The following is a 26,362-nucleotide window of genomic DNA, read 5'->3' as shown; positions in this document are numbered from 1 at the left end:
AAAAGCGCATTTGTCACTAAGGGTGGAACAGGCACTGCGTCTGACCTGCTGATAACCACAGTTTGACCAGAGGATCGAGAGCATAGGCTGAATTCGCCAGCCGCACTGGTCTAAAAGTCGGAAATTCCTGCCCGACTGTCAATGGGGTTCCACGCTGACGGAACCCACCCACTAAAATTCCAGTGGCGGGCAGGGTAGGGGAATTCCAGCTCCCGGACTCTCCCATGAGGAGTAGATGCCTATTGCAAGCAGTCATTTGCTTCTTCCCAATTTTGGGATGGTGACAATATGACATTGCATCATTGCGGTTCTGTCTTGGTATTCCTTGTTTTCTCATTCTGGAAGAGACCTTGCTGGAGGCAACGATTTTTCATTTCAAAGACCTTTATTTACTATTTACGAGGTTCTCGATCATCAGTTGGATGATCGTAGCTGGAGTACTGTGTGCAGTTTTGGTCGCCGCACTTGCGCAAGGATATTTTGGCCTTGGAGGGAGTGCAGAGGAGGTTCACTAGGCTGATATCGGAGATGAGGGGGTTGGACTATGAAGAGAGACTGAATAGACTGGGTCTGCACTTGTTGGAGTTTAGAAGGATGAGGGGGGATCTTATAGAGACATATAAGATAATGAAGGGGATGGATAGGGTAGAGGTAGAGAGATTCTTCCCGCTTAGAAAGGATAGCAGGACTAGAGGGCACAGCCTCAAGATAAGCGGGGGGGCAGTTTACATCGGAGTTGAGGAGGAACTTCTTCACTCAAAGGGTGGTGAATCTCTGGAATTCCCCGCCCGTTGAAGGGGTGGAAGCTACCTCTTTGAATATATTTGACTCACGGGTAGATAGGTTTCTGATAGACAAGGGAATTAAGGGTTATGGGGAGAAAGTGGGAAAGTGGAACTGATCCACATCAGATCAGCCATGATCTTATTGAATGGCGGGGCAGGCTCGAAGGGCTAGATGGCCGACTCCTGCTCCTATTTCTTATGTTCTTATCAGGAACTCCCAGAGAGGCTCTCACTTATCCTCTCTGTGAAGGACTTCGCTGTGACATAGCTCCTTACGCACATGCCCACAAGTTATTATATGGCTTAATTCTTCACCCGGATATTGCACCTGAATTGTTCCCTATTTCCAATCTGGAAAACCGGTGCCATCGGGATCAATTTCTACATGTGTAGGTGTAGGCCTGCACTGCAATGCTAATAGACCTGTATCAATCAATCCTTTTCATTAACACATTGTACAGGAACGTGTAAGTTCGATGGATTGGCCATGGGTAAATGTGTGCTGTTATGGGGATAGGGCAGGGTCGATGGGCCGGAGTAAGACACTCAGTTTAGGAAGTTGGTGCAGAGTCAATGGACTGAATGGCCTCCTCCTGCACTTTAGGGATTGTATGATGAACGAACTACATTCACAGCTACCAAGCAGTACGGACACAATGGTTCAGCCCCAGGCATTTTCACACTGAGTTCACAGGCAACGTGGACCATTTGGTGGCGGTATTGGAAAGTAGCCAACTGATGGGCGCATGGCCAACGGCCACCATTCTTCATCTGCCTTTCTGGGTACTGTTAGCGGACAACAAATTTCTGACGTTTGGTATATAATATGAAACAGACAAAACTGCACTCAGAACCCCTCCATTAAAGATCACAAGGGAACAGATCCAGCCAAGCAGGCAAAAGGCATGCTTTTAAAATACAAACAAGGTCTAAACACACAAAGGGAACCGGACAGGATGGCACCAATGGAAACTAAATGAAAAGTACACCCTCATCTAATCAAATCAGCACCACTGACCTAATCAAGTGACGTCAGGAAGCCTCGATAGAAACACCTAAGGAGAGGATTAACACAACTCGGGAAGCCTTCTTGGCCTCAAAAGACTTCCTGAGATCAGCCAAACACCCACTGTTCAAGAAACCCCAGAGATTCGAGACCATTGATAAACCCATCAGACAGAAACGATGACCATACTTAAAACGTCGATACTGTACTCGAAAACATCAGAACAGAATGGTCAGAGTCAAACACTGTAAACAAGACATTTGAACCATACAACGTGTCAAAGTTCGAGTGTGACTGTAACCCATTGCGGCGGGCTTTCAGAGTGCTTTCCGGACAGTGCTGTTTGTGTGTCCTGACTGCACCTCCGCTGACGTCAAATAAAGCCGTGCCACTGTTGAACCTGACCCTGAGTCTGTAGTGGTCGTGTCTGCCCACTCACGCTAACAGTACCCAGCAGTGGAGTGGAATCAGACAACTGGCTCAGGTTCAGTGGCAAAAGAGATGAATCTGTGTGTAGTCAGTATACAGACTGCTGCTCTGGCTACTCAGTGTAGCAGAACAGAATCAAATCAAACTCCATTGAAAGTAGAATCCATCGGCCTTCCCAAGCTGAGTGTACGTTGCTGCCTCCTTATTATTCACCCTTTTTCAAGCAACTGCCAAGACAGCACTGCTCATACGCAACATTTAAACTTCATCGGGCCAGGGCCAGGACTGAGGGCCTTGGGGGAGTATTTGCTCGAGTGGTCGGGGAGTGTTTAAACTAAAATGACGGGATAGGGTGCAAAGAGTTAGAGGAGGGGGGAAATCAAGGACAAAATCCTGGGACTCACTTCCTAACAGCACGGTGGGTGCGCCTACACCACAGTGACTGAAGTGGTTCAAGGAGACAGCTTATCACCACCAAGGACAATAAATGTGAATCTAGTTGGCGATGCCCAGAGCCCATAAATGATTATTAAATCGCACACACACACACACACACACACACACACACACACACACATACACACACACACACACGAAAACACATATGCAAATTCATAAGCATATAAACATATATACACAGACACGCACATGCGTATACAGGCAGGCAGATATGCGCACGTGCGTATACAGGCAGGCAGATATGCGCACGTGCGTATACAGGCAGGCGGATATGCGCACGCACGTATACAGGCAGGCAGATATGCGCACGTGCGTATACAGGCAGGCAGATATGCGCACGTGCGTATACAGGCAGGCAGATATGCGCACGTGCGTATACAGGCAGGCAGATATGCGCACGTGCGTATACAGGGCAGGCGGATATGCGCACGTGCGTAGACACACAGGCAGATATGCGCACGTGCGTATACAGGCAGGCAGATATGCGCACGTGCGTATACAGGCAGGCAGATATGCGCACGTGCGTATACAGGCAGGCAGATATGCGCACGTGCGTATACAGGCAGGCAGATATGCGCACGTGCGTATACAGGCAGGCAGATATGCGCACGTGCGTATACAGGCAGGCAGATATGCGCACGTGCGTATACAGGCAGGCAGATATGCGCACGTGCGTATACAGGCAGGCAGATATGCGCACGTGCATAGACACACAGGCAGATATGCACACGTGCGTATACACGCAGGCAGATGTGCGCACGTGCATATACACGCAGACAGATATGCACACGCGCATATACACACAGACAGATATGCACAGACAGATATGCACAGACAGATATGCACACATACACACAATTACGTGTATAAACTAAAATAATACACACAGGGAATAACAACAGGATCTGTCGTACATTTATCCACACGTTATTCTTGAACTACAGTCATGAAATAAATAGCTGTAAAAATCTGAATTACAGATTTATTGGCTTTTAAAATCAGGAAAACAGTTTATCAGTCATGTTTGAAATATTGAGTATTTACTGTAAATTAATCAATTTTCAGTTATCTCAGTGTTTAGTCCATTCCGAAGTAGAGACATTGAAGAGAGAAAATGATTTAGGGCCTGAAATGTTCATTCCATTTCTCTCTCTGATTATGTTGGTTGACCTGCTGATTCTTTCTGGAATTTTCCATCTTGCTCTTGCATTTCCAGTAACTGCAGTATTTTGTAAAATTGACTGTCCTCCCTGTCACAGCCTGCTGCTTTCTCATGTCTTTGTGTGGAATCAATACTTTAATTATCTTGTTAATTGAATTAATTTCATGCGGAAACCGCCCTTTTCTGTACATTTAACAAAGTGCTTCCCAAATTCCACAGGGTTCACAGAATTCCCCTGGCCTAATTTGAGGGGAAAAGTCATTTCTGTTCTTCCTTTGTCCAACTGGTGAGCACTGCTGACTCACAGCTCCAGGGACCCGGGTTCGATTCCCGGCTCGGGTCACTGTCTGTGCGGAGTTTGCACATTCTCCTCGTGTCTGCGTGGGTTTCCTCCGGGTGCCCTGGTTTCCTCCCACAGTCCAAAGATGCGTGGGTTAGGTTGATTGGCCTTAGTGTAAGGGGATTAGTGGGGTAAATATGTGGGGTTACGGGAATAGGTGGTCGGTGCAGTCTCGATGGGCTGAATGGCCACCTCCTGCACTGTAGGGATTCTATAAAACCTCACAATCTTTAGAAGGAATATGGATGAGCCCTGGAAAAGTCATGACATTCAAAGCAATGGGTGCAGTGCCAGAAGGAGGTGGGATCAGTGTCAATTTAGTGTACCTTATTAGTGCAGATTTGATGGGCTGAAGAGATGGGCTAGTGGTGTGCCTCAGGGATCAGTGTTGGGACTGCAATTGTTTACGGTTTACATACATGATGATCAATAAGATCATGGCTGATCTGAAGTGGATCAGTTCCACTTTCCCACTTTCTCCCCATAACCCTTAATTCCCTTGTCTATCTACCCGTGACTTAAATATATTTAGCGAGGTAGCCTCCACCACTTCAACGGGCAGAGAATTCCAGAGATTCACCACCCTTTGAGTGAAGAAGTTCCTCCTCAACTCCGATCTAAACTGCCTCCCCCTTATCTTGAGGCTGTGCCCTCTAGTCCTGCTATCCTTTCTAAGCGGGAAGAATCTCTCTATCTCTACCCTATCCATCCCCTTCATTATCTTATATGTCTCTATAAGATCCCCCCTCAGCCTTCTAAACTCCAACGAATACAGACCCAGCCTATTCAATCTCTCTTCATGGGCTAACCCCCTCATCTCCGCTATCAGCCTGGTGAACCTTCTCTGCACTCCCTCCAAGGCCAATAAAGGGTGCAGTCAATAGTGCCCATTATCTTTGCAGTCTGAAAGATATGCTGGTTAGGGTGCATTGGCCATGCTGAATTCTCGCTCAGTTTACCCAAACAGGCTCCGGAGTGTGACGACTAGGGAATTTTCACAGTAACTTAATTGCAGTGTTAATGTAAGCCCTACCTGTGACGCTAATAAATAGCTTCCCCCACCCCTCCCCCATGTCCGAGAGCTACCATTTACTTTGTTCATTGATGGTGTGTGACACTGTGCAAAGAACCCTCCGCAGCTATAAGTTGTTATGATGCAACAGGCTTCAGAGTTTTCCTTATCCAGAACTTAGCAAGGGACAGAATCAGAACAACAGATGTCCTGTAGATAAGAAGGTTCCTGCGGGAGTGAGCCCCTTTAAGGGGCAAGGTTTCAGAGGGTCATCTGACCTGTTCAGCCAATTGGGTCTAAGATGTGAATCCTGGGGTTGAGTGTGGACTCTCCCAGGCAACCTGGAGACTGGAATCATCAATAACATCTCACTCACTCTCTCGGTGGGATTTTCCAGCCTCGCTCGTCCCGAAACCATAACCAACTGTACCGTTGGGCAGCACGGTAGCACAGTGGGTTAGCACTGCTGCTTCACGGGACCTGGGTTCGATTCCCGGCTCGGGTCACTGTCTGTGTGGAGTTTGCACATTCTCCTCGTGTCTGCGTGGGTTTCCTCCCACAGTCCAAAGATGTGCGGGTTAGCTTGATTGGCCATGCTAAGAAATTGCCCCTTAGTGTCCAGGGATGTGTAGGTTAGAGGGGTTAGTGGGTACATTATGTAGGGATATGGGGATAGGGCCTGAGTGGGATTGTGTTCGGTGCAGACTCGATGGGCCGAAGGGCCTCTTTCTGCACTGTAGGGTTCTATGATAAATTCCCGCCCAAGGTCAACGGATCATTCCATGGTCCGCAACTCGCCCGCTCCGACAAACGGGACGGTAACATCCCAGCCTTTATAAATCCTTGTTCCTGTTAATAAATACTACTTTAGTTACCCCAGTTGGTGGTCACCATTCTCTCCAGGGTATTTCAGTTCCTTACCCATTACAGTGCAGAAGTTTCACTCTCAGACCTTTGTAAACAATAGCAGAGGATGCTCCAGTGAGACCGAAGGGATGTTTTAATCGCTGTATATCTCTACGACTATGCAAGGGATCTGGAATCCACGTTTGCCGTCCGCAGGATGGGCTCAATATCTAGCGCCAGTCACAAGCTGTGGATCTCACGGGCAAGATTGCGACTTCCAGTTTTTGCCCCATCACTGCTGCCAGTGAGAAGGGAGTATTTGGCACTCAGTAGGGATTGCTTGGGAAGGGTTTTTGCACAAGTGGAGAAACGTTTGATTATTGAGTGCCGAACCAGAATGAAATGGGAAGGTTGTAGATGCAGCTCTTAGAGTTATTGGGTGGTGCCTGAAGGGCAGGTGTAAGTAAATGGATAGTGGGCACCTTGGGTGCCCTGGTCAAGTCAATGGATCTATTTTCAGTGAGCTTCTCCCGTGAAGATTCGATCGTCACCCCATCCATTTTTGTAATTCTCGGAAGGTTGCCCTGATTTACTTGGGGGATTTGTGCTCTCGTTGCTATACCATTCTGATATTTTGCTATCCAATTCTCCCACCTTTGTCTGTCCAGTCCAGCCACTCCAGTAGAGAGATGTTGAAAATTAGAACAGAAAAATCACAGACAGAATAATAGAATTGTCAAACAATGTAGCACATGGAAACCTTAAGAAACTATAAAAGGTCGTGAATGTAGCCCAATCCATCACTCAAACCAGCCTCCCATCCATTGACTTGGCATTGGGGCGGCACGGTAGCACAGTGGTTAGCACTGCTGCTTCACAGCTCCAGGGTCCTGGGTTCGATTCCCGGCTCGGGTCACTGTCTGTGTGGAGTTTGCACATTCTCCTCGTGTCTGCGTGGGTTTCCTCCGGGTGCTCCGGTTTCCTCCCACAGTCCAAAGATGTGCGGGTTAGGTTGATTGGCCATGTAAAGAAATTGCCCCTTAGTTTTCAGGGATGCATAGGTTAGAGGGATTAGTGGGTATAATATGTAGGGATATGGGTATAGGGCCTGGGTGGGATTGTGTTCAGAGCAGACTTGATGGGCCTCTTTCTGCACTGTTGGGTTGTATGATCTATATGATCATGGCTGGACTCTGTCTACACTTGCCACTGCCTCGGCAAAGTAGCCAGCATAATCAAGGACCCCAAGCACCCTGGACATTCTCTCTTCCACCTTCTTCCATTAGGAAGAAGATACAAAAGTCTGAGGTCACGTACCAACTGACTCAAGAACAGCTTCTTCCCTGCTGCTGTCAGACTTTTGAATGGACCCACCTCGCATTAAGTTGATCTTTCTCTACACCCTAGCTATGACCGTGACACTACATTCTGCACTCTCTCCTTTCCTTCTCTATGAAAGGTATGCTTTGTCTAGAAATAGTGCATGAGAAACAATAATTTTCACTTTATCCCAGTACATCTGACAAAAATAAATCCAATCCTTACCTTCTCCCCTATATACTCTATGAACAGTATGCTTTGTCCGTATATCACGCAAGAAACAATATTTTTCACTGTATCCTAGCACGTGACAATAATAAATCAAATATTAAATTGATCTTTCTCTATACCCTAGCTGTGACTGTAACATTACATTCTGCGCCCTCTCTTTTCCTTCTCTGTGAACAGTATGCTTTGTATGGCAAGCAAGAAACAATACTTCTTACTATTTACTGTATCCTGTACTGTATATTAACACATGCAACAATAATAAATCAAATCGAATGGAAGCAGGCAGTTCATCTCACCATGCTTTTATCATTTCTGTCTCCACTCCCCTGCTCTTTCTGCATAGCAATGCAGTTTTTAATCCAATTCCCTTTCACAAGCTCCGATCGATTCTGCTTCAGCCTGAGCTGAGCCCTCAGATTGTAACCACTTGCTCTGCAAATAAAAATTCTCCTCTTCCACCCCTCTTCTACTTTTGTTCATTTTCTTGTATTGAAAACCTTTGGTGGCTAAATCTTCTGCCACTAAAACAATAGTCTGTCCCTCATGAATCTGTCAAACCTCTTTGATCATCTCCGTTAAATCTCCCCTTACCCTATTGCGCGGTCAATTGCGGTGTCTGTAGCTCCTTCACATCACTGAAGTCCCTGGACGCAGTCTGCTAAATCTCTTCTGAACTTGCTAAGTTGATTTCACATCTATCATCCAGCCTTAGAGAGAGAGAGAGAGAGAGAGAGAGAGAGAATCCTCCAGTGCTGAAAGAGGCCATTTGGCCCATCGAGTCTGCACTGACCACAATCCCACCCAGATCCTATCCCTATAACGTTTACCCTAGCTAATCCCCCTGACACTAGGGTCAATTTAGCATAACCAATCCACCTCAACCGCACATCTTTGGGAGGAAACCGGAGCACCCGGAGGAAACCCACGCCGACACGGGGAGAATGTGCAAACTCCGCACAGACAGTGACCCAAGCTGTGTCACAGAATTGGATCAGGACAGAGCCTGGGGTTGGGGAGTTCCAGGATCTCTTTCCGACCTTTGGAAACAATAGCAGAGAATGCTCCAGTGAGACAAAGGGATGTTTTAATCGCTGTATATCTATACGACTATGCGAGGGATCTGGAATCCATGTTTGCCGTCCGCAGGATGGGCTCAATATCTAGCGCCAGTCACAAGCTGTGAATCTCACGGGCAAGATTGCGACTTCCGATTTTTGCCCCATCACTGCTGCCAGTGAGAAGGGAGAATTTGGCGCTCAGTAGGGATTGCTTGGGAAGGGTTTTTGCACAAGTGGAGAAATGTCTGACTATTGAGTGCCGAACCAGAATGAAATGGGAAGGTTGTAGATGCAGCTCTTAGAGTTATTGGGAGGTGCCTGAAGGGCAGGTGTAAGTAAATGGATAGTGGGCACCTTGAGTGCCCTGGTCAAGTCAATGGATCTATTTTCAGTGAGCTTCTCCCGTGAAGGTTCGAGCGTCACCCCATCCATTTTTGTAATTCTCGGAAGGTTGCCCTGATTTACTCGGGGGGTTTGTGCTCTCATTGCTATACCTGTGTCTAGCTGCACGGCACTGTTGTGCGGGACTCACAAAGCTACCGCAACAAAGTTCAGTTGGGCTGCTGTCCGAGGGGAGGCCGGGGGGTGGGAGGGATACTGACAAAAGGGGACAGCGTGGAAGGAGGGTGAGTGCTCACCATGACAGGCAGAGGGGCAAAGAGGTGGGTGAAGAAGATGAGCAATGAGAGGGGAGGGAAGTTGGACAAGGTCGCGTGAAAAACTCACACACAAGGGGGAATCAAAGAGATATCACATTTACTGGAAGGAGATGAATGAAGATGCCAGATGTGGTGGGTAGAGGTGCAAGTGGGGCGTAGGCTCAGAGTGAGGGGGGTTGAATTGAGGTCACTGGCTTGTTGACACTCTGCACAGTCAGTGAAGAGAGCTGGGCTTAAGAGGGTGATTGATGTGCTGGACCGGGGTTCAAAGAGGGCGAATGAGTTGCCAGCCCGCTGGGTGACGTAGAGAGTAACTGGCCCGCGATGCCGTCATCCTGGTCAGCAAGAATGGTGCCACCCATCAGCACGCCATCTGAAAAATGGAGAATCTCCCGTTTGTCCATTTCACCATTCTGCCCCAGTCATCAGAACCTGAGTAACAGGAAGAGGAGTGGACCATTCAGTCCCTCAAGCCTGCCCCACTATTCAGTCTGACCATTTCACCTTCCTGTCCAAACCCTGATTCACCTGTCTATTCCAGCCTGACATGCTCAACATCTTTTATCCTCCACACCAACCATAACATTCCTGACTTTCGCTTCATTGCAAGCTTTGAAACTGCCCTTTAAACCTGTTGCCAAGGTACTAACGTACATCAGGAAGTACAATGGCCATGTAGTCATTCCCAGGACAGCACTTGTGTAGCTGTGTCTGACAAGCAGCTGTTCAGTGCTCCTGTCTGTTCTCTCTCAGGCCCTTCTGTACCCACACTGCTGCTGTCCTTCAATTTTGCTAACAAGTCTATTTCGCGGTACTTTATCAAGCAGCTTTTAGATCTATTATGTGATACTTCATTAAAAAATGGGCCATTAGTCGCAGCGACTTGGCAGTCAGCTCACTGAGCCCAGCATTTCTCCACTTCCCTAATGTTCCGAAGCCTCTCTGCTGCCTTCAGCCAGACGTGACTTCTTAAAGGATACACATTACTCTTGTTTGATACGTGATTTGTACTGCTAAACTATTAGGAATAGAGCAAGAAGAGTAAGCCCTTGAGCCTGTGCACTGGGCCATAGCTGCTCTGTACCTCCAACTCCACATTTGAATATTCTTTATTGTTACCAAGAAAAAAATACATTCTCCTCAAGGCTTGAAAAGTTCAGCATCCACACTCCGATCAGATTTCCACAACTGTCACCATGAAGAACTTTCCTGATTTGGTTCCAAATTGCGAGTGGAGATTTGAACTCATCCAAAGTGACCCACACCGGGTGGAGGTGACCTCAGTACTTTACTCTTGAATAAACTTGCTACCCTAAGAGGGATACCATGGTAGCACAGTGTTTAGCACTGCTGCTTCACAGCTCCAGGGTCCTGGGTTCAATTCCCGGCTCGGGTCACTGTCTGTGTGGGGTTTGCACATTCTCCTCGTGTCTGCGTGGGTTTCCTCTGGGTGCTCCGGTTTCCTCCCGCAGTCCAACGATGTGTGGGTTAGGTTGATTGGCTATGCTAAGAAATTGCCCCTTAGTGTCCAGGGATGTGTAGGTTAGAGGGATTAGTGGGTATAATATGTAGGGATATGGGGATAGGGCCTGGATGGGATTGTGTTCGGTGCAGACCCGATGGGCCTCTTTCTGCACTGTAGGGTTTCTATGATTGATTCTACCATTCCCCATTTCAGCATTTTCACCATAATTTATAATGATAAAAATCGGAATCCATGAGGACCCGACAATTTAATAGCATAAAAATTCCTACAGCAGGAGGCACTAAGAACTGAGTCATAACCCAGATCCAGCAGAGGACGTCACTGCTAGAGTGAGAACTTCAAGATGTCGCCAGGATAGGGCCGTGACCCTCATTAAAGTAAAGTTTATTTATTAGTGTCACAAGTAGGCTTACCTTAACACTGCAATGAAGTTACTGTGAAAATCCCCGAGTTGCCACACTCCAGCGCCTGTTTGGGTTACAGAGGGAGAATTTAGCATGGCCAATCCACCTAACCAACACGTCTCTCGGACTGTGGGAGGAAACCGGAGTACCTGGAGGAAACCCATGCAGATACAGGGAGAATGTGCAGACTCCACACAAACAGTGACCCAAGAGGGGACATAGCTTTAAATTAAGGGGTGGTAATTATCGGACGGACGTCAGAGGTAGGTTCTTTACTCAGAGGGTAGTAAGGGCGTGGAATGCCCTGCCTGTAGCAGTTGTGGACTCGCCAACTTTAAGGGCGTTCAAATGGTCAGTGGATAGGCATATGGATAACATTGGAATAGTTTCGGTTAGAGGGTCATTAGATTGGTTCCACTGGTCGGTGCAACATCGAGGGCCGAAGGTTCTAAGCTGGGAATCGAACCTGGGTCCTTGGCACTGAGAAGCAGCAGTGCTAACCACTGGGTACCCTTAATTGTACATGTACCCACGATTGTCATATTCATTATTGGATTTCCCCCCACTCTCCCGGACCCTGTGAGTTTAGGTGGGCTCTCTGCTGAATCCACTTTTATTCACTGGGATTCACTCTGGTTTTTAATGGATTCCTTTGGGAATCAGCAAAGGAGAACATCTCCCCTTCCCTCAGTCCAAGCTCTGACACCAATGCTGTTGAAATCTTCAAGAGCAGCACGGTGTAACAGCGATTAGCACTGCTGCCTCACAGCGCCAGGAACTCGGGTTCAATTCCAGCCCCATTCTCCCCATGTCTGCGTGGGTTTCCTCCAGACGCTCCACTTTCCCACATTCCAAAGCATGCTGGTTGGATGGATTGGCCATGTTAAATTGCCCCTTAGTGTCAGGGGGGGAGGTTAACAGGGTAAATACTTGAAGTTAAGGTGGGTTGTTAGTACAGGCTAAATGGGTCAAATGGCCTCCTTCTGCACTGCAGGGATTCTATGACTCTGTCCTGAAGTTTATTTATTCGTGTCATTAGTGTTACATTAACACGGCAATGAAGTTAGTGTGAAAATCCACGAGTCGCCACACTCCGGCGCCTGTTCGGGTACACTGAGGGAGAATTTTAGCAAATCAGCGCACCTTTGGACTGTGGGAGGAAACCGGAGCACCTGGAGGAAACCCACGCAGACACGGGGAGAATGTGCAAACTCCACACAGACAGTGACCCGAGCCTGGATTCGAACCCAGGTCCCTGGCACTGTGAGGCAGCAGTGCTAACCCACTGTGCCACTGTGACCCTATCTGGGAACTCACTGTGTTCAAGCCATTTTTCTTCAGCCCTTCTGGCAGTTCCGTTTAAAGTTTAGGAACTCTTGAAAGTTTAGGGATATTTTATCCGGTAATCTTTTGAAAAACTCACCTTTGGAAATCCGAACATTTTTTTGCCTAATCTTCGTGTTAGAAGACTTTTGAAATGACCACACCAGAGCTCGTACAGGGCGGTGATTACAATTTCTATATTAAAGTGCTATGCTCTTGGAATTCAGGCTGCATCAACAGATCATTCTTGTACATTTCAATGATCGCAGGATGAATATTCAGTGTTATTAACTGAAATCGCTCATTCCACTGACCCCCCACAGAAAAGGTTAATATACCAGCAGGAAGCACAATTTCAGTCAAACGGCTGAAGTGTTTGCAATTACAAAAAACAACACAGCACGGGAAACAGGCCCTTCAGCCCAATGAGCCATTTTAACATTGTGAGTTCCCTCTTCTACCCATGACCTTTGTCTACACCTACACAAGAAATAGGAGCAGGAGTAGGCCATCTCGCCCTTCGAGCCTGCCCCGCCATTCAATAAGATCATGGCTGATCTGAAGTGGATCAGTTCCACTTTCCCACTTTCTCCCCTTAACCGTTAATTCCCCTGTCTATCAGAAACCTATCTACCCATGACTTAAATATATTCAGCGAGGTAGCCTCCACCACTTCAACTGGCAGAGAATTACAGAGATTCACCACCCTTTGAGTGAAGAAGTTCCTCCTCAACTCTGATCTTGACCTTTATCTTGAGGCTGTGCCCTCTAGTCCTGCTGTCCTTTCTAAGCGGGAAGAATCTCTATCTCTACCCTATCCATCCCCTTCATTATCTTATACGTCTCTATAATATCCCCCCTCAGCCTTCTAAACTCCAGCGAGTACAGACCCAGTCTATTCAATCTCTACTGGGGAAGATTGAGGGGAGACTAATTCAGGGACAATTTGTTACACCAATCAGCCTAAGAGCGTGTTTTTGGGAGGAAACGGGAGCACCCGGAGAAAACCCACGCAAGCACGGGGAGAATGTGCAAACTCCCGCAGACACCGGCCCAAATCCATGTATCTGCACAGCAATCAGTGATAGTCACTGAGCTGTCGTGTTGCCAGATTAGATGGGAATGGAGTATGAGCAGTCAGCGCTAACCCTGAAACAAGCTCCCTGTTCAGAGGGGACAGGAATTCTGCTATCCAGGCCCCAGCCTGATTGTCCAATCAGGAATCTCCAGCCATGCAGCAGCAGTGATGTCAGCAAGCCCGGGCAACCAATGAAAATGAAGCATTCACACGCACAACAAACCAGGAAGTTCAAAACATTGAAATAAAGGTGATAGTTTTTCAATGTTTCAATAGCAAAAATATATGTAATTGTCGGAAGATAGAGCCCAAAACAAATGTTTAAAAAATATACTTTTACGAATGATAAAATTCATTTTTCAAGGTCGGGTAGGTTGTTTGACAGTAACTATTACAAACACAGGTATACGTCATCCCCCAAGTTGTAAGGTTTTACGTTGACCCTGTGTAAGTGGCATGGCGCAGTAGGGGTGGCACAGTGGTTAGCATTGCTGCCACAGTGCCAGGGACCCGGATTTGATTCCCGGCTTGGATCACTGTCCGTGTGGAGTTTGCACCGTCTCTGCGTGGGTTTCCTTCAGGTGCCCTGGTTTCCTCCCACAGTCCAAAGTTATGCAGGTTAAATGGACTGACCAAGCTCAATCGTGGGACTATGGAGATAGGGCAAGGGCTTGGTGGCTAAGATGTTCTTCTGAAGGGTCGGCCTAGACTCGATGGGTTGAATGGAGATGTGGAGATGCTGGCACTGGACTGGGGTGGGCACAGGAAACAGTCTCACAACACCAGGTTAAAGTCCAACAGGTTTATTTGGTAGTACAAACATTCGGAGCATTGCCCCTTCATTGTTGCCCCTGATGAAGGGGGCAACGTTCCGAAAGCTCGTGCTACCAAATAAACCTGTTGGACTTTAACCTGGTGTTGTGAAACGACTTCCTAATGCCAACGTAGGGATTCTATGGTGTGCAAGCTCTCGCCAGTAAGAATCAAAGAAACCCTACTGAAAGAGGCTGCACTGAGGCCTATTGAGTCTGCACCGACCACAATCCCACCCAGGCCCTACCCCCGTATCCCTTCATATTTACCCACTCATCCCTCTAACCTACGCATCTGGGACTGGGTCTGTACTCACTGGAGTTTACAAGGATGAGGGGGGATCTTATAGAGACGTATAAGATAATGAAGGGGATGGATAGGGTAGAGGTAGAGAGATTCTTCCCGCTTAGAAAGGACAGCAGGACTAGAGGGCACAGCCTCAAGATAAAGAGGGGTGGGGGGGGGGCAGTTTAGATCAGAGTTGAGGAGGAACTTCTCCACTCAAAGGGTGTTGAATCTCTGGAATTCTCTGCCCGTTGAAGTGGTGGAGGCTGCCTCGCTGAATATATTTAAGTCACGGGTAGCTAAGTTTTTGACAAACAGGGGAATTAAGGGTTATGGGGAGAAAGCGGGAAAGTGGAACTGATCCACTTCAGATCAGCCATGATCTTATTGAATGGCGGGGCAGGCTCGAAGGGCTAGATGGCCGACTCCTGCTCCTATTTCTTATGTTCTTACCTCAGGACACTAAGGGGAAATTTTTAGCATGGCCAATCCACCTAACCCGCACATCTTTGGAGTTCATGATTACAATGGGAGTTTCAGGCAATGGGCAACTTTGTAGCATCCTGAGTGAGAACATTCTGCTCAGGGCTCTGGACAGCACTCCTCTGCTGTTCAACACAGTACGATGGGATCGTTTACATCCACCCAACGCAGGGAGGTGGGGCTTTGGTTTAAAGTCTCATCTGAAAGACACCCGCCTCCAACAGTGCTGCACTCCCTCAGTCCTGTACTGGAGTGTCAGCGTAGACCCTTTTTTTTCCTGCCGTAGCCCTTGAACCTGGAACCTTGTCACACGGCAGCCAAGGGGAGGTATGGCTGAGAATCTGGATTCTGTGTTATTCCTGACACAGGAGATGTCAGGGGTAGGTTTTTCACTCAGAGGGTGGTGAGTGAGTGGAATCGGCTGCCGTCAGTGGTGGTGGAGGCAAACTCGCTGGGGTCTTTTAAAAGATCTGGACGAGTACATGGGATTTAATGGGATTGGGAGTTATTGACAGTTCTATGGCCTGGTAGGTATGGATATGATCGGCGCAACTTGTGGGCTGAAGGGCCTGTTTGTCCTGGAGTGTTCTGTGTTCTCTGCACATCCCACCTGCTGAGGTTACTGTCCCTTTCAATGGAGTTCTGATGGTGAATGCTGACAGTTTCACTCTCACTTCCACAGCAGAATCCAGGCCAGCGTCTGACACAATGATTCAGCTCAGAGCAGCCTCATCGTTACTTGTCACACAATAAAAACACTGCGCTTGCAGAGATCTGCAATCTACACAGAGCTGAGCATCTATAGAGAGAAAGCGAGTTCATGGCTGGGTCTGAAAGTGGGGTGCCGCATTGTGCAATGCTGAAGGAACTGTGAGGCAGGGGGTTTGACGCTGGACTGTCCAGCAGTGTCGCCTCGCTGTGAGCTCAAACCCTCTCCAAACTGGGCCAAAGCTGCCGGGAGGACACAACTTCCAAAGGGAGGGAACGTGCCGCTCCCAATTTCGGCAATGCCACCATCGGGGACCGACTGGACACAGCGGGTAAGTCCTCCGCCTCGCTCTGGGCACAGTACCTCACCCAACATCAGCTCCTTGGTGTCGGGGTATGATCCCCACTTTGGATGCCGGAGGCACCGAGGTCCTGGGTTCAAATCCGAGACCAGCCTGCTTTTTCCTCTTGTGGGGGGCACAGTGGTTAGCACTGCTGCCTTACAGCATCAGGGATCCGGGTTCGATTCCCGGCTCGGGTCACTGTCTGTGCGGAGTTTGCGCATTCTCCTCGTGTCTGCGTGGGTTTCCTCCAAGTGCTCCATAGTCCAAAGATGTGCGGGTTAGGAGGATTGGCCATGCTAAAATTAACCCTATGTTACGGGGATTTGCAGGGTAAATGAGGAGTTAAGGGAATGGGGCCTGGGTGGGCTTGTCGTCCAGATTTGATGGGCCGAATGGCCTCCTTTTGCACTGTAGGGTTTGTATGAAGGTGAGTTAGCCAGGCTGGGAGGTAATTAGTACTAACGCCCTTCAGAAGAGGACAGCCACTTCGTGCGGGAAGAGGATGAGTGATTTGTCAGTGTAATCATCACTCACACCTCACAAACCCACCACACATCCACAGGGATCTCAGCAGCTAATGGAACCTCACCTTCTCACACACATCTTCATCTCTCCTGTGAGCAATGTACTCATACCAACCATAAAACCACTCACATCCACGCACACCCCAGCACTTCTCATCTGGCACAGTAGGCATCCTGCTTACACACTTCCCACTTGACACCAAGTAAGGTTTATTATTGTCACAAGTAGGCTCGCATTAACACTGCAATGAAGTTACTGTGAAAATCCCCTCGTCGCCATACTCCGGCGACTGAGGGAGAATTTAACATGGTCAACGCATCTAACCAGCACGTCTTTCGGACTGTGGGAGGAAACTGGAACATCTGGAGAAAACCCACGCAGACACGGGGAGAATCTGCAGACTCCGCACAGACAGTGATCAAGATGGGAATCAAACCCAGGTCCCTGGAGTTGTGAGGCTACAGTGCTCACTGCTGTGCCACCCAGGGGAAGCGGGTTCTTCACAGGAGGGAGAGATCCCAGACTGGCAGAGGAATTTACAATGTGGAGATGCCGGTGTTGGACTGGGGTAGACACAGTAAGAAGCCTCGCAACACCAGGTTGAAGTCCAACAGGTTTATTTGATAGTATTCCCACAGGCTTTCGGAAACTGTGTCCCTTCGTCAGGTGTGTGGACAGTTCTCTCTCCTGAGCAAGGAACTTTGCACACACCTGATGAAGGAACAGCGTTTCCGAAAGCTTGTGGGTTTGCTGTCAAATAAACTGGTTGAACTTTGGCCCAGAGGAATATATGTCCAGACTGACCTTGACAGCAATCAAACTGGCCAGTGGGGATGTGGATCGCCCCTGTGCTGATGGTGAGGTCAGTGAGGAATCTGCACGATAACATCCATCAGACAACAGTGCTATTTGCTCTGATACTCAATGCCACGACTGATAAAAGACAAGTGCCCGTATGCCTTCTGAACCATCCTGTTCACCTGCTCTGCCACCCACAGGGATCTGTGGGCAAGCGACCCCAGATCCCTTTGTTCCTTTCAGCTTCCGAGTGTCCTCCATTCATTAAATACTCCCTCATCTTGTCACTCCTTCCAATCATCTCGCTCTTATCAGGGTTAAATACCATCTGCCATTGCTCTGCTTGTTTGACCAACCCACCTATATCTTCCTGTAACCTTTTTCTTGACTATTAACCATCTTCATGTCATCTGCAAAACTACTACTCATCCGTCCACAATCTTCTCTGTATAATTTATGTATATATCGTGGACAGTAACATTGATCCCCTGTGGTACGCCACTGGGCTCCATCACTCAAACAGCCTTCTGCCATCACCCTCTATCTCCTACCACGAAGCCAGTTTTGGATCTAACTTGCCAACTTATCCTGGATTCCATGTACTTTTACACTCTGTATCAGTCTCCCATGTGGGACCTTGTCAAAAGCTTTGCTGAAATCCACATAAACTACAACTGCTGCACTACATCATCAACACACCTTGTCTCCTCCTCAAAACGTTTGTCAGGCATGACCTCTCTCTGACGAAGCCATGTTGATGATCCTTGATCAAACCTTGCCTTTCCAAGTGGACACTAATCCTCTCCTTCAGAATTTTCTCCAAAGGTTTTCCTACCACTAACATGGAACTCACTGGTCTGTAATTCCCTGGTTCATCTCTATCACCCTTCTTGAAATATGGACCCACGTTTGGCATTGTCCAATCCTCCAGCACCTCCTTTGCAGCCAGAGAGGAGTTAAAAATTTGGGTGAGAGTCCCTTTCATTTCCACAGCAGCCTTGGATAAAATTCATCCGGACCTGGGGATTTGTCCACTTTTAAGCTCGGCTAAATCTCCAATTCCTCCTCAGTCTCTATATCAAACAGTTCAAGAACCTCATAGACTGTCTCCCTGAATACATCTCCCTTTTCCCCGAGTGAAGACAGTTGTCCTTTAACACCCTAACAATGTGCTCCATTCATAGATTGCCCCCTTCGTCTCTAATAGACCCTAGTCTTTTCCTGTTTATCCTCATCCTTGAGATACATATGGAATATCTTGGGATTTTTCCGACTCTTACCCAGTGCTTTTTCAGGCCCCCTCCTTGCTCTCCCAATTGCTTTTTTAAGTTCATCCCTGGAATCTTCTATATTCCATTCAGGCCTCCGCTGATTTGCTCTCTGGTTTGCTAAAAGCCTTTCTTTTCTTTCTTATTCAGTCCTGAATTGTCCCAGACATCCGATTTACTCTGTGTTTGTTGATCTTACATTTCCCCCTCAATAGGAACATGTTGGGCCTGAACTCTCCTCCATTTGGTTTTTTGAACGCACCCCACCCCTCACTGCTCTGCGACAGATTGTCCCACAAGAAGCTGATCCGAGTCTACTTTGGCTGGATTCTGCCTTATTTTAATAACACCTGCCTTCTCCTAATCCAGAACCATTTTTTTTTTACAGGCCATCGTTCTCCTTGCCCGTAACAAACTTAAATTGTGCAGTGTTGTGGTCCCTATCACTAAATCACCACCTTGAACACCTATCTGGTTTTGTTCGCTGGAATTAGACCCAGTGCTGCTCCATCTCTTGTTAGACGTTCTACATATTGACACACAACAAGCTCTCCTCAACACATTTCGAGGAATCTGCCCCCTCTAAACCTTTCACCCTATCACAACTCAAGCTAATTTTGGGGAACATGAAATCCCCTCGTAATTATTCTCTTATTATTATACATACCTCGGTGAATCATCTACATATCTCAGAGTCATAGAGAGATAGACAGCATGAAAACAGGCTTTTTGGCCCAACTCATCCAGGCTGATCAGGTTTCCAAAATTGAACTAATCCATTTGCCTGCATTTGGCCCAGATCCCTCTAAACATTTCCTATTCACGGACCTACCCAAATATATCTGAAATGTTGTAATTGTACCCACACCAGCACCTCCTCTGTCTCGTCTGTAGATCCTTTCCACCAGAATGTTGAGTTGCCAGTCCTGCCCCTCCCTCGACCCTGATGGCAACAATATCCCACTTCCTTATGTCAATCCACTCCTTTACCCATATTGCCCCTTCCATTGAAGAACGTCCAGCCTCAGCGTACTTCCTCTACCTTGGTTTCTGTTCCATATGAATCCTGCCCAACTGCACCAATGCTCTGTATCACCTCCTCCTGCCAACAGCATGACCAAACCCTTCCGCAAGGATGTTCATCCCTCTTTGGCTCAGATGTAGACCGTCCCATTTGTATATGTCCCATCTTCTCCAGAAATGGTCCCAGTGATCCGGGGATCTAAAACCCTCACTCGTGCACCAACTCTTGAACCATTCATTCATCTGCTCTATCTTCCTATGTCTAGCACGTGGCACTGGGAGTAACCCAGAGATAACAGCCAGTGAGGTCTTGCTTATCTTAATCTGCTGCCTCACTCCCTGAATTCTTGATGCGAGATCTCATTCCTCATTTTACCCATACCATTGGTGCCAACATGTACTGTGCCCTCAAACTCATCACCCCCCTCCCCTTTCAGGGTGCCCTGCAGCTGTTCAGTGCCATCCCTGGCACCATTGAGGCAATGCACCATCCTGGAGTCACGTCTGTGGCCACACAAATGTCTGTCTGTTCCCCTGACTGATGGATCACCTCTAACTATTGCTCTTCGTTTCTTCGTCCTCCCCACTGTACAGACTGGCTGCTTGTGGTGCCAGGAGCTTGGCTCTGACTGCATTCCATTGAGGTACCAGTTAGTGAGCGGGTCCCCAGTAGACTCCTCCACTCTTCTTTCTGGACTGTCTGGTGGTCACCCATTCCCTTCCTTCCTCTCGTCTCTTGAGCTGTGGTGTGACCACCTCTCCAAATTAGGAACAAAGAACAACACAGCACAGGAAACAGGCCCTTCGGCCCGACAAGCCCGCGCCGCCCATTTTAACACTCAGTGAGTGCCTCATTCCAATCCTTCTTCTACCCACGACTATCCACGCAACTCTCAGCCTTGGGGATGGTCCACGCTGTCTCCAGCCGCTGCTCAAGCTCTGAAAGCTCGAGCTCCGGCTCCTGCAGGTGGGAGCGCTTCCTGCTCATCGAGGGTGCCGCTCAGGTCCTTGACTTCCCACGTACAACAGGTCGCGCTTCCTACTGGGTTGACCTCGCCAGCCATGCCTTAAGCTTAAACTTGGTCTTAATTGCTAACTTATCGAATTACTTAGTCTTAAAAGATACTCCTCTCACTTTATGTAGTCTCCTTGTCCAATTCTACTTTGGTCTACCTAACTTTGTATCACTTATTAAGATTATTTGTCACGTTATTTACAGATGTGGGTGTAATGCTGATGGGGACAGGTGATTATTTACAGATGTGGGTGGGTCCCAATGGTGCGCTGTACCAAAGTCCAGCTTGTAGCGTGAGTCTCATTGCTCCTTCTCTTTGCAGGAAGCCCAGGGCAGCGCAGGGATATCATCAGCTTGTCCCTGAGGAGCCAGCACTGCAGCCTCTCTGGCCCTTGGAGGATGTGAGGGGTCTGAGACTTGCAGAGGGTGTGTGTGAGTGACGGACGCTCCCCTGATATTGTAATGGTCCCAGGCTAGCTGAGCGTGAACATACTGAACCGCTTGTAACCACCGAGATTTGAGTATTACGTGAGTGTCGTCAATGGCACCCTGCACATCTCCATGAATCCCAGTGCTCTCGAGTTCTGGCTCGCCTAATCTCACTCAAAATTGACAACTCTGTCTGCCTTGGCCAAGATGGTGTCTGGGACCTTTTGGATAGATTTGGGGATGGAGGAGTTGGGTCCATTTGTTTGAATAGACGCGGGGACGGCACTGATCATAAGTTTTGAAATGGTTTTCTTTCATCGAACAAAACTTAAAATTAACACGACAAAAGCAAACTTGGAGACTGGCTTCTGAGCAAGCACTGAGCTTGAATGCACTGGACTGGATCTCAAAAACAGACTGAAAACACACACTAAAATCCAAACTAGATTTCAACTGTTATCTCGTTACAGGAAATATTTTGCACAGGCTGTCCCTGACTTAGAAGACGAATCTTTCCCTTGCAGCTGCGATTATGTTTGCCTGCATTGTGTACCCTTTAGGAACGCAGTCAATTTTTTTTTAGCGAACCTTTAGCCTTCCGATTCGACATGTAGTCAGCTGGCAGGGTTAGTTACGTCAGCAGAAATGTCTTAAAGTGAAGTCTTTGCACAAACTGAAGCTGAAAGGGTTTAACGTACACAGGATCTCTCAGGAGGGTCACTCGTGGAGCATGGGGGCTGCTGTCAATGGCATTGGATGTCCTCAGAGTCCTCGAGACACCAAATCCTGCAGAAGTGAGCAGCCAATTCTTTAGACAATCACAATCTTTAGTAACATTGGTTCTCACTCAGTTGCAGGTAGGACAAGCACTGACCCTGGGTCTAGCGAAGCAGCAACAATCTGTGTGTGGATTCTCTGCTTCGTGTGGAAGAGGCCCCTTGATTTTCAGGGTTGTATTTCTCCCTTTGCCGAGCCAGATGCCTGCATCGTACTCTTCTCCGTCTTCAATCCTGCCTTTTGAATCATGAAGGAGACAGGCTCGCTGTTCCTGATGGTGTTCTCACTGCCGTATCGAAGAGAGAGACGTGAGCGTACCGGGGATCTCTCTCGGTGAAATCTGGCGTTGTCTCCAAGGTACGCCAGAGAGTCCTGGCCACCACTCGCATAGTGTGGAGATGCCGGCGTTGGACTGGGCTCAGCACTGGTAGAAGTCTCACCACACCAGGTTCAAGTCTCGCTCCTTCACCAGGGGAGCGAGGACTTGTGTTCACAAACAGGGCATTTGCAGACTCAAACTCAATTTGTGATTGGTTGGAAAGCAAGTCTTTACCTGTCTGTCGCCACTCGCCTGATGAAGGAGCAGTGCTCCGAAAGCTAGTGCTGCCAGATTAACCTGTTGGGCTTGAACCTGGAGTTGGGAGACTTTGTATCCCCCTGGCATGGGCAGTGTTCAGTTTGCTTGATGTTTGACCAGATCCCCAGCCTCCTCCCACCCCACACCACACGACTGAGTGGCAATAGATCCGGCCACTCCTCTACATCCTGTTCAGGGGGATCCGGGATTATCCTAAGCTGCTCTCCACGGCTGTGCAGTTAGTTTGGACAATGAGGCTTCCAGCTCAAAGCCTGAATTACTACCCTATCTTCCAAACCCACAACTGCTTTCATCTAGAAGAAGTTTTAAATAAGGATCAGAGCCTCGCGACGCTCCTGGAAATCAACTGTTACATCTGTTGACGTTTTTCTCTTTTAGTCCACAGGCGAATCAGTCCACCGTCTTGTCTAACGAGGGGCATACATCAGAACATAAGAACTTAAGAACATAAGAAATAGGAGCAGGAGTAGGCCATCTAGCCCTTCGAGCCTGCCCCGCCATTCAATAAGATCATGGCTGATCTGAAGTGGATCAGTTCCACTTTCCCGCTTTCTCCCCATAACCCTGAATTCCCTTGTCTATCAGAAACCTATCTACCCGTGTCTTAAATATATTTAGCGAGGTAGCCTCCACCACTTCAACGGGCAGAGAATTCCAGAGATTCACCACCCTTTCAGTGAAGAAGTTCCTCCTCAACTCCAATCTAAACTGGTCCCCCCCTTATCTTGAGGCTATGCCCTCTAGTCCTGCTGTCCTTTCTAAGCGGGAAGAATCTCTCTACCTCTACCCTATCCATCCCTTTCATTATCTTATACATCTCTATAAGATCCCCCCTCATCCTTCTAAACTCCAACGAGTACAGACCCAGTCTATTTAGTCTCTCTTCATCGTCCAACCCCCTCAACTCCGGTATCAGCCCAGTGAACCTCCTCTGCACTCCCTCCAAGGCCAAAATATCCTTGCGCAGGTGCGGCGACCAAAACTGCACACAGTACTCCAGCTGCGGCCTCACCAGTGCCCTGTACAGTTGCAGCAAGACCTCCCTGCTTTTATCTTCAATCCCCCTCGCTATAAGGGCACACGGTGGGTAATGCGTGGGCTGCTCTTGGATGTTTCGAGAGTAGCCTAGTGCTTCACATCATTAGCGTACGCTCAAAACTGGACCAGCAGATGGGCACCACGACAGCTCAGTGTCTATCACCGATTGCTGTGCAGATACATGGATTTGGGCCGGTGTCTGTGGGAGTTTGCACATTCTCCCCATGCTTGCGTGGGTTTTTTCCGGGTGCTCCGGTTTCCTCCCACACCCCAAAAACATGCTCTTAGGCTGATTGGTGTAACAAATTGTCCATAAATTGTTCTCCCCTTAATCTGGTTTCCAATGGGGGGACCATAAGCATAGACATGGGTCAAGGGTGGAGGAGGAAAAACACATTGTTAAGATGGCGGCGCGGGCTCGTTGGGCCGAAGGGCCTGTTTCCTGTGCTGTGTTGTTCTTTGACAAGGGCAGCAGGTACATGGGAACACCACCGCCCCCTTCAAACCACTCACCATCCTGAGTTGGAAATATATTGGCCGTTCCTTCACAGTCGCTGGGTCAAAATCCTGAAATCCCCTCTCACTGTGGGTCAACTGACAGAACATGGACTGCAGTGATACAAGAAGGCCCACCACCTTCTCAAGGGCAACTAGGGACGGGCAATAAATGCTGGCCCAGCCAGTGACGCCCCACAGAGCAATTTAAAAAAATACCAGAGGTTCGGAGCTCCTCCCTCAGGGACCGTTCCATGCTCACCTCTCACAAGAAGATCCTCTAACTTGCTCTGTCGCCCACTTGTTCAGGTTATGTTGCGGTCTGTGCCCAAGCGGTTACAAGTCCAGGAGCGATCAGTGGCACTGTTGCTTGAGTGGGTACAGTTGCTTCAATAGCCAGACTCCAAGCGTGGCAAAGGAACTGATGCTGAATGGTCTCAGCTGCGGAAGAACGCTCAATTCTGGAGTGCTTTTCCAAATGTGTGGCCAATTTCAGCTCATCAGGCAGTTCGAACATAGAAAAAAAAACTACAGCGCAAACAGGCCCTTTGGCCCACAAGTTGCACTGGTCATATCCCTCCCTACTAGGCCTACCTATTGTAGGTTACATTAAGTAGATTACATTACATTAAGTTGGACATTACACCATTCTGAATCACTCACACTGATGTAGGGTTTAACCTGAAGTGGTTAGATGATGCCAGGTTGTGGTCACAATAATGAGACGCAAATTTATTAAAATTAAGATAGAGATATACACAACAGGGAAACAAGCCCTTTGGCCCAAATCGTCCAGGTTTTGACAGTGGAAAATGTGGCCCACCATTGATGGGGGGAGGCTATCCCCTCCTGGATTTACATTGTCTGGAAAAGTGGCCTTATCCCGAGATTTTCAGATCATGCCACGGAACATCCCAGCCAATATTCTGAGTCAACACGACTTCTTCAGAGTGGTCTGCCAGAGGGTCATATTGGACCAGAAACGTTAACTCTATCTCTCTCTCTCTCTCCACACATGCTGCCAGACCTGCCAAAGTCTTTCCAACATTCTCAGTGTTTGGTTATTTGGTGCGCGTTGTTTCGTTTCAAGGAGGGGGGTGTCACAAGTATAAATAGTGCAGAAACGTGAAACATTTGGCTTAAGTTAATCTCTAAAGCTTCAATGACACGGTTCAGCCAGTCGGTACAGGATTCTCTGCGCTGTTTTGTTACTCACTTCTCTCTGATGCAGGAGCAAGATCAATAAAATTCCGGCACTTTTCACCTAGAACGAAAAAAGCTCAAATTATTTCATTAACATTGACTTTGAGATCTCAGCATAGACTTTCACCAACTTACACATCCCGCAGAGCTAACCTTCCTTGACTGCCCGGTAAACACCCAACCCTGGAGAGAATGCGGAGAAATACGCAGCAGAGAGTGGCTATTTTCACACAGCACTAATCTAAACAAATCCTTCCCTTGTCAGGAAAAGGAAAGGCTATTTTTTAAAAACCTTTGTCCCTTCAACGTAACCCTGAGATTTCTGGACCCTTCTTGGAGTGTGGGCAAGGGGGAGGTGTAGAGAGGGGTATTGCGGGCAAGTGGGGGGAGGTGGGGTGTGGGTGAGGAGGGCAGGGGAACAGTAGTGGGGGCTGTTTCACCACCACTGGGACAGGCCATTCTGTCCAAATTGGTGGCAATGAGTTCCGACTCCAGTTCCTGTCCCACTCTGTGACAAGTCTGCCTTTCAAATGTCAGTGTTGCCCTTGTCGAAAACACAAACAAACACAGTTTCCAACCCGAACGTTTGAAAAATAGTTGTTTTGGTCATTCGGGAGTCTGGCTCATTCAGAATCCCAACGCGACGCTGCGTACGCTCCTCAGTATTGAGAAATCCACATTGATCCAATTTTTTAAACATGCTCAGAATGGAAAGGAAGTTTCTTCCCATATCCTACCAAATTCAGGGAGTTCAGGTGGGAGGTTAATAACTTCCACAAGCTGTAGATCAGCAGTTGTGAGCTTGAGTTTCACCAAGTTAAATCACACAGCTTAGTAGCAAACCCCCTTCTGTGTGACTAGAATCACTGCAGTTCAGAAGGAGGCCATTTGGCCCATCAAGCCTGCACCAACAACAGCCCCTGAAGCCCATAACCCCATGGATTTATCTGATTCCTCTGATA

General features: G+C 48.1%; 1 protein-coding gene across 1 annotated transcript in view; it reads right to left on the bottom strand.

Moving 5' to 3' along the window:
• Positions 1–26,362, bottom strand: part of gsg1l (gsg1-like) — a 248,084-nt gene that overhangs the window by 127,674 nt on the left and 94,048 nt on the right. The window contains exon 2 of the mRNA XM_080206057.1: positions 25,414–25,461. Within this exon, the coding sequence (XP_080062183.1) occupies positions 25,414–25,461 (48 nt within the window). The remainder of the gene's footprint in view (positions 1–25,413; positions 25,462–26,362) is intronic.

The sequence above is a fragment of the Carcharhinus amblyrhynchos genome, chromosome 18 (assembly GCF_965287045.1).
Source record: "Carcharhinus amblyrhynchos chromosome 18, sCarAmb.v2.hapA, whole genome shotgun sequence".
NCBI classification, from domain to species: Eukaryota; Metazoa; Chordata; class Chondrichthyes; order Carcharhiniformes; family Carcharhinidae; genus Carcharhinus; species Carcharhinus amblyrhynchos.
This window is presented reverse-complemented; position numbering and strand designations above follow the sequence as displayed.